We start from the raw sequence: 9,392 nt of genomic DNA, 5'->3' as shown, positions 1-9,392 counted from the left end.
CTCAGCCTTCTTCACAGTCCAACTCTCACATCCATACATGACCACAGGAAAAACCATAGCCTTGACTAGACGGACCTTTGTTGGCAAAGTAATGTCTCTGCTTTTGAATATGCTATCTAGGTTGGTCATAACTTTCCTTCCAAGGAGTAAGCGTCTTTTAATTTCATGGCTGCAGTCACCATCTGCAGTGATTTGGGAGCCCAAAAAAATCAAGTCTGACACTGTTTCCACTGTTTCCCCATCTATTTCCCATGAAGTGATGGGACCAGATGCCATGATCTTCGTTTTCTGAATGTTGAGTTTTAAGCCAACTTTTTCACTCTCCACTTTCACTTTCATCAAGAGGCTTTTTAGTTCCTCTTCACTTTCTGCCATCAGGGTGGTGTCATCTGCATATCTGAGGTTATTGATATTCCTCCCGGAAAGCTTAATTCCAGCTTGTGTTTCTTCCAGTCCAGCGTTTCTCATGATGTATTCTGCATATAAGTTAAGTAAGCAGGGTGACAATATACAGTCTTGACGTACTCCTTTTCCTATTTGGAACCAGTCTGTTGATCCATGTCTAGTTCTAACTGTTGCTTCCTGACCTGCATACAGATTTCTCAAGAGGCAGGTCAGGTGGTCTGAGTCACTCTTAATTCCTTCTCTCGTGCTCATATCCAATAGTTAGTAAGTCACATTACCTTTTGCTTCCAAATTGTATTCTGAATTCACCCACTTATCTCTTCCACAGATAACACTCCACTTCAGGCCATCCTCCACTCTTGCCTGTGATGCTCCAAAAGTTTCCTAACCAGTCGACCTGTTTTCATTCTTGTCCTCTACGGTCAGTTCTCCACATATCAGCCAGAGTACTCTTTTTAGGATAGAAACCATGCCTTATCCTTTCTCTGCTTAAAAATACTCTGATGGTTTCTCATTGCACCAAGTATAAAATTCAAACTCCTTGACACCGTCTACAAAGCTCTAGATGGTCTGGCCTCTTGCCAATGTCTCTGACCGTATGCCTCATCAGTACTCACTTTAATCACTATGTTCCAGTAACATAGGTTACTGGAACTTCCTATGCTGACCTTCCCTGTGTTGCTCAAACACCCTAAGTGCAGGTCCTCACCTCACAGCCTCTGCACTTGTTCCTCTGCTTGGAACACTGTCTTCCAGTTCCTCATATGATAGACTCCTTCTCACCCCTGCGTCTCAGCTCAGATATCACCCTCTCAGAAAAATATTCACTCACCCTTCAGTCTAAAGTAGCCACCCACTGACTGTCACTCTTTACACCCTTATGCTCTTTTATCTCTACTTGGCACTTAACCACTATTTGACATTCATACTTATTTTCACAAATTTATGGTTGGTTTCACCATCCTCCAATTATCTCACTATCTGAGCTCCCTGAGAACAGTGTCTTTCTCAATTCCAGAACAAGGCTGGGCACATAACCTAATTTGCTGAATGAATGAAGAAGTAAATAACATTAACAATCCAATTTTCTTTCTATGTTCCAGATGCTCATAAAATCCTTTGGGGTAAATTTGTATTTCTAATGTTAGCTGTCACCAAGGTCTCTTCCATCTAGTCTAGAATGTGCTAACCAGCCTTTAAAATGCAAGCAACCTATTTCACATCTCATTCTCTGTATGTGTACCTGAAGGGAACAAGTTTATATTTCTACCCCCACTTTTGTGGCAGTGAAATCTTTAAACTCTCTTGTGTTTCTTGAAGCTAGATTGTGGGTTTTTGTATTGGAAATTACACTCATTCAAAAAAAAAGTCTGGATATCTGATAAGTCCTTTGAAAACTGTTCAAAGTATTTGATTATATAATTTTTTAGTCTGCAGAATGTTTCAAGGTCCATTCTCTTCATGATTAGCTACCTATCTGTCCAGGACAAAATAGTCTAGCACAAATGTGATTTCTCTGGCCCTTCTATTTGTGCAACTCCAATATCCAACCACAGTTGGGCTCATGAACATAGACTTCTCTTTTTTTTTTTTTTCCTGAGATGTGTCTGTAGTAGACACCTGGATAACAGCACAAAAGTGCTGCATACCCACTGACAGCTGAAGTCCTGCATGCCAAGCTCAGCTGTAGCTGCTCTACTGTGCCCCAAATGCTGATATACATAGGTGATGACATGCCACTTGGGATGGTGTCTGATGACGTGGATAGAGTCCTGTTCCTTCACTCGAGTCACACTCTGGTGTTTTGAGGCCAAGGCAAACAATGTCTCACAGAGATCTTGGGCAAAAAAAGAGCTATTTAAAATTTTACTCATGGTCCCCTTTCTATAAAATCCATACACAGTCTAGGGGATCACCTGAAGAGGCTGGACAGACCTTCTGCATCCTCCTCTATTCTGATGCAGAAGCTCTAATATTCGTCTAAGCCTGGACCCTCTACTCTTTTTTTTTTCTCAAAGGAGTTCTTTAGAGCTTTCCTCTTCCTCGGGCAAGTAAGTACTGACTGCTTCATCCCACACAACCCACAGACACATCCAAAGGTGTTTCTTTAAAGTCAGTAATCAAAATAAAACCATTAGTTATGGCTAATATTTACTTCACACTTAATGGGTCCTAGGTGCTGAGTTAAGCACTGCCCTGAGTTAAGCACTATCATCTGGGAAATTGAGGCTTGGAAAGCTTTAAAAACTTGCTAAGCTAAAGGGCACTCGGCAGCGGCCACAGCGCAGATTCGACTTCACTCGCTCGCAGTTCGCTCCGCGCCCTCTGCAACCATGTCTGACAAACCTGATATGGCTGAGATTGAGAAGTTTGAATCAGTTCTAATGAGGTGGATGAAACTGGAGCCTATTATACAGAGTGAAGTAAGCCAGAATGAAGAACACCAATACAGTATACTAACGCATATATATGGAATTTAGAAAGATGGTAACAATAACCCTGTGTACGAGACAGCAAAAGAGACACTGATGTATAGAACAGTCTTATGGACTCTGTGGGAGAGGGAGAGGGTGGGAAGATTTGGGAGAATGGCATTGAAACTTGTAAAATATCATGTATGAAACGAGTTGCCAGTCCAGGTTCAATGCATGATACTGGATGCTTGGGGCTGGTGCACTGGGACAACCCAGAGGGATGGTATGGGGAGGGAGAAGGGAGGAGGGTTCAGGATGGGGAACACATGTATACCTGTGGCGGATTCATTTTGATATTTGGCAAAACTAATACAATTATGTAAAGTTTAAAAATAAAATAAAATTAAAAAAAAACTATCCTATTAAAAAAAAAAGAGAGAGAAGTTCGATAAGTCGAAATTGAAGAAAACGGAAACGCAAGAGAAAAATCCACTGCCTTTGAAAAAAACGATTGAACAGGAGAAGCAAGCAGGCGAGTCGTAATGAAGCGTGCGCCGCCAGTATGCACTGTACATTCCACAAGCATGGCCTTCTTATTTTACTTCTTTTAGCTGTTTAACTTTGTAAGATGCAAAGAGGTTGGATCGAGTTTAAATGACTGTGCTACCCCTTTTCACATCAAAGAATGGAGAACTGCTGACAACGTAGGCCGCGCCTTCCTCTCCCATCTGCCTGTGTGGCTGGCAGGGAAGGAAAAGAACTTGCATGTTAGTGAAGGAGGAAGCTGGGTGGGAAGACAGTGAAATCTAGAGTAAAAAGCTGGTCCAAGGTGTTCTGCGGGCTGTAAAATGCAGTTTAATCAGAGTGCCATTTTTTTTGGTTGTTGTTCAAATGATTTTAATTATTGGAATGCACAATTTTTTAATATGCAAATAAAAAGTTTTAAAACCTGAAAAAAATAAATAAAATATAAAAACTTGCTAAGCTAAGACTTGAAGGAGTCAGCAGTTGAATACTGATCTTTATTCAGAGGTTATGCTTTTAACCAATACACTATGCTATCTCTTATCAGGGAAATAAATTATAAAGCTTATCTGTAAAATTCTATCCTGTCGTTTAGAAGGTAAAACAAATCAAGGAGTTACAGATGTTTATTCTTCTGTATTTTAAGTCAACATATTGTTCAATAATCTATGTATTAGTTATATATTGCTGCATAACAAGTACCTCAAAATTTAGCAGCTTAAGACAATGAACTTTTATCTCTTACAATTGATGAGGCTCAGGAATCTGGGAGCTACCTTAGCTGGGTGGTGTTAGCTCACAGTCTCTCATGAGGTTGCAGTCAAGCTATTGGTTAGGGCTGCAGTCATCTAAAGATTCAACTGATGCTGAAGTTGCCCCTCACAAGCTCACTCATATCAGGTCAGAGTGCCTTGGTTCCTCATTGGCTCTTGGCAGGAGTCTTCATTCTTTGCCATCACTTGGGACAGTCAAAGGGCTGTTTACAACATGGCAGAAAGCTTGCTTCTCCCAAAGAAAAAGACAGAGAAAAGTGTGGGAGGGGTATCTAGGAGGGAGGTCACTTTAAAATGTAGTCGCTGAAGTGATGAAATATCACGTGTGCTATACGCTGTTGGTCACAAAGACCAATCCTGGTACTAAGTGGGAGAAGCCTACACAAGAATATGAATATTGTCAACAACAACAACAAAAAATTAGAGGAGGCTGTAAATAAGAATATAGTTTACCTGGGTCTTAAGAATTACAATTCAGGAGACACAGATTACAGTAACCCTGAAGGAGTGTTCCATGGAAGAGAAAGAGCCAGGGACTTATAAAGATAAAAAGGCATGGAAGTTGTTAAAAGTTGCCTGGCAAAAGGTGTAACTGACTCTGATGCAAGTCAGAAAGCAATTGCCTTTAAGGAACCATGAGCTGTTTTAGGGTAGGAGTCTGAAAAGTAGATAGCCTATTACAAGTTAAATCAGAGTAAGGGTCCCAAACTGATCACATGGACCACAGCCTTGCCTAATTCAATGAAACTATGAGCCATGCCATGTAGGGACACCCAAGATGGATGGGTCATGGTGGAGAGTTCTGACAAAGTGTGGTCCACTGGAGAAGGGAATGGCAAACTACTTCAGTATTCTTGCCTTGAGAACCCCATGAACAGTATGAAAAGGCAAAAAGATATGACACTGAAAGATGAACTCCCCGGGTCGGTAAGTGCCCAATATGCTACTGGAGAAGAATGGAGACATAACTCCAGAAAGAATGAAGAGATGAAGCCAAAGCAAAAACAACACCTAGCTGTGGATGTGTCTGGTGATGGAAGTAAAGCCCGATGCTGCAAAGAACAATATTGCATAGGAACCTGGAGTGTTAGGTAAATTGCATGTGTCAAGGTATGTATCCATGAATCAAGGCAAATTGCAAGTGGTCAAACAGGAGATGGTAAGGGTGAACATAGACATTTTAGGAATCAATGAACTAAAATGGACTGGAATGGGTGAATTTAACTCAGATGACCATTATATCTACTACTGTGGGCGAGAATCCCTTAAAGAAATGGAGTAGCCCTCACAGTCAATAAGAGTCCGAATGCAGTACTTGGGCGCATCTCAAAAACAAAAGAATGATCTCTGTCTGTTTCCAAGGCAAACCATTCAATATCACAGTAATCCAAATCTATGCTCCAACCAAGTAATGCTGAAGAAGCTGAGGTTGAACGGTTCTATGAAGACCTACAAGACCTTCTAGAACTAACACCCAAAAAAGATGTCCTTTTCATTATAGGGGACTGGAATGCAAAAGTAAGAAGCCAAGAGATACCTGGGGTAACAGGTAAATTTGGCCTTGGAATACAGAATGAAACAGGGCAAATGCTAATGGAGTTTTGCCAAGAGAACACACTGGTCATAGCAAACACCCTCTGCCAACAACACAAGAAAAGACTCTACACATGGACATCACCAGATGGTCAATACCAAAATCAGATTGAGTATATTCTTTATAGCTGAAGATGGAAAAGCTCTATACAGTCAGCAAAAAAGAGACTGAAAGCTGACTATGGCTCAGATCATGAACTCCTTATTGCCAAATTCAGACTTAAATTGAAGAAAGTAGGGAAAACCACTAGACCATTCAGGTATGACCAAAATCAAATCCCTTATGATTATACACTGGAAGTGACAAATAGATTCAAAGGATTAGATCTGATAGACAGAATGCCTGAAGAACTATGGACAGAGGTTCGTGACATTGTAAGGAGGTAGTGATCAAGACCATCCTCAAGAGAAAGAAATGCAAAATAGCAAAATGGTTGTCTGAGTAGGCCTTAAAAATAGTTGAGAAAATAAGAGAAGTTAAAGGCAAAGGAAAAAAGGAAAGATATATCCATTTGAATGCAGAGTTCCAAAGAATAGCACGGAGAGATAAGAAAGCCTTCCTGGGTGATCAATGCAAAGAAATAGAGGGAAACAACAGAATGGGAAAGACTAGAGATCTCTTCAAGATAGTTAGAGATACCAAGGGAACATTTCATGCAAAGACAGGCACAATAAAGGACAGAAATGGTATGGCTCTAACAGAAGCAGAAGATATTAAGAAGAGGTGGCAAGAATACACAGAACTATACAAAAAAGATCTTCATGACCTAGATAACCATGATGGTGTGATCACTCACCTAGAGCCAGACACCCTGGAATGCAAAGTCAGGTGGGCCTTAGGAAGCATCACTACAAAGCTAGTGGAGGTGATGGAATTCCAGTTGAGCTATTTCAAATCCTACAAGATGATGCTGTGAAAGTGCTGCACTCAATATGCCAGCAAATTTGGAAAACTCAGCAGTGGTCACAGGACTGGAAAAGGTCCATTTTCATTTCAATGCCAAAGAAAGGTAATGCAAAAGAATGTTCAAACTACTGCACAATTGCACTCATCTCACACACTAGCAAAGTAACGCTCAAAAACCTTCAAGCCAGGCTTCAACATACATGAACGGTGAACTTCCAGATGTTCAAGCTAGATTTAGAAAAGGCAGAGGAACCAGAGATCAAATTGCCAACATCCGCTGGATCATCAAAAAAGCAAGAGAATTCCAGAAAAACACCTACTTCTGTTTTATTGATTACACCAAAGCCATTGACTGTGTGGATCACAACAAACTGTGGAAAATTCTGAAAGAGATGGAAATACCAGACCACCTTACCTGCCTCCTGAGAAATCTGTATGCAGGTTACAAAGCAACAGTTAAAACAGGACACGGAACAACAGACTGGTTCCACATTGGGAAAGGAGTACGTCAAGGCTGTATATTGTCACCCTGCTTAATTAACTTACATGCATAGTACATCATGGGAAATGCCGGGCTGGATGAAGCACAAGCTGGAATCAAGATTGTGGGAGAAATATCAATAACCTCAGATATGTAGATGATACACCCTTATGGCAGAAAGTGAAGGAGAACTAAAGAGCCTCTTGATGAAAGTGAAAGTGGAGAGTGAAAAAGTTGGATTAAAACTCAACATTCAGAAAACAAAGATCATGGCATCCAGTCTCATCACTTCTTGGCAAATAAATGGGGAAACAATGAGAACAGTGAGAGACTTTATTTTGGGGGGCTCCAAAATCACTGCAGATGGTGACTGCAGTCATGAAATTAAAAGACGCTTGCTCCTTGGAAGAAAAGTTATGAGCAACCTAGACAGCATATTAAAAAACAGAGACATTACTTTGCCAACAAAGGTCTGAATAGTCAAAGCTATGTTTTTTCCAGTAGTCACGTGTGGATGTGAGAGTTGGACCATAAAGAAAGCCGAGCACTGAAGAATTGATGCTTTTGAACTGTGGTGTTGGAGAAGACTCTTGAGAGTCCCTTGGACTGCAAGGAGATCCAAGCAGTCCATCCAGAAGGAGATCAGTCCTAAATATTCATTGGAAGGACTGATGCTGAAGCTGATGCTGCAATACTTTGGCCACCTGATGTGAAGAACTGACACATTGGAAAGGACCTTGATGCTGAGAAAGATTGAAGGTAGGAGGAGAAGGGGATGACAGAGGATGAGATGGTTGGATGGCATCACTGACCCAATAGACATGAGTTTGAGCAAGTTGCAGGAGTTGGTGATGGACAGGGAAACCTGGCATGCCACAGTCCATGGGGTCGCAAAGAGTCAGACACAACTGAGTGACTGAATTGAACTGAACTCAACTGAAAGGTCCCCAAATCAGCTTGAGTTTCTGGTAGGTGTTTTGGATGACTTCATCAGGTCAAAAGGTCAGATTCCACTCAGATTAAGATGTTCATAAATCAAACTTCTTTAATGGCCTCTGATTCAATTTATAAAGCTCTCTTAGCAATACTGACTCTGTTTTGATTTTTGTTTTGTAATAACACAGGACACAATAATCATTGTGTACTATCCTGGAGACCAACTACCACATCTGCTAACATTTTAATCCATTTAATATAGGGTTCTAATCCTGAATCTGCTATCTACCATAAAAATCAGTTTTATTTTCTTTTATTTATAAAGTAAGAACATACTAATTCAGAATCTTGAGGGTTAAAGGAACTCAGGTAACTGATTCAGAGTTCAATCTCTTTTGAAAAGATGCAATTCAAATAATAACATTCAGAGAGTAATCCCTGCCCCACCAAGAAATGGAAGGCCCTGAGTTGCTCTTGGCTTTGTGCATTTGGATAAGCCATACACAATAAACGGTTTTTCTTTTCAAGATCTGCAACCTCTTTGGTAGCCTACTGAATTGTTTCTAAACCCTTTCAGGTCTGTTTTCTGATGCCCAGCTGATTATTTCTTAAAATAAGACTTTTTTACTTCCTTTGGTCTGGACACAGGTCAGCATTTTTCTCACAGAAGCTTTCATTTATTTTGCAATATTAAAACAATTCTGAAAGTTGATAAAAAAAAAAAAGTTTATGTTCAAGAAGCATCGTTTTCCAGTTAGTTCCAGCAAAGGACTGTTACTTGAGATAAGATGCTGCTGCTAAGTCACTTCAGTCGTGTCCGACTCTGTACGATCCCATAGATGGCAGCCCATCAGGCTCCCCTGTCCCTGGGATTCTCCAGGCAAGAACACTGGAGTGGGTTGCCATTTCCTTCTCCAATGTAGGAAAGTGAAAAGTGAAAGTGAAGTCACTCAGTCGTGCGACTCTTAGGGACCCCATGGACTACAGCCAACCAGGCTCCTCCGTGAAAAGATTAAGTACATTTAATCCTAGCCAGGCATCTTCAGGAGGCAATAACAGTAGTAGGTTACCAGTTGGTGTAAACAAGCAAGACCTGTTTAGTAAGACTAAAACCTGTATTAAGAATTTGAGCCTAATTTTTAAAAAATCCTTGCATTTTATGGAAATGTTTATTTCTTTGTGTAAAACATCCTGTCAAGGATAGCTTCTCCTCTATTTTTATTTTCAATGTAGAATCCATCACAATTGGTTTATCCAACAGGTTATATTTAAAAGTGAAAGTTTAGTTCTCTATCACTAAGCCACTATTATTACAAAAAGGAAAATGCGCCAATGTTAAATTTAACAACCCTAATTCT

At 40.4% G+C, this 9,392-nt stretch overlaps 1 protein-coding gene across 1 annotated transcript; it reads left to right on the top strand.

Moving 5' to 3' along the window:
- Nucleotides 1–2,738: 2,738 nt before the first annotated feature.
- On the top strand, nt 2,739–3,727 carry LOC129642098 (thymosin beta-4-like). Its single transcript, XM_055566673.1, has 2 exons — nt 2,739–2,783; nt 3,264–3,727. Exons 1-2 carry the CDS (start codon nt 2,739–2,741, stop codon nt 3,360–3,362), a joined length of 144 nt encoding a protein of 47 aa, XP_055422648.1. The 3' UTR covers nt 3,363–3,727.
- Nucleotides 3,728–9,392: the final 5,665 nt, after the last annotated feature.

This window comes from Bubalus kerabau, chromosome 1, assembly GCF_029407905.1.
Source record: "Bubalus kerabau isolate K-KA32 ecotype Philippines breed swamp buffalo chromosome 1, PCC_UOA_SB_1v2, whole genome shotgun sequence".
NCBI lineage: Eukaryota > Metazoa > Chordata > Mammalia > Artiodactyla > Bovidae > Bubalus > Bubalus kerabau.
This window is presented reverse-complemented; position numbering and strand designations above follow the sequence as displayed.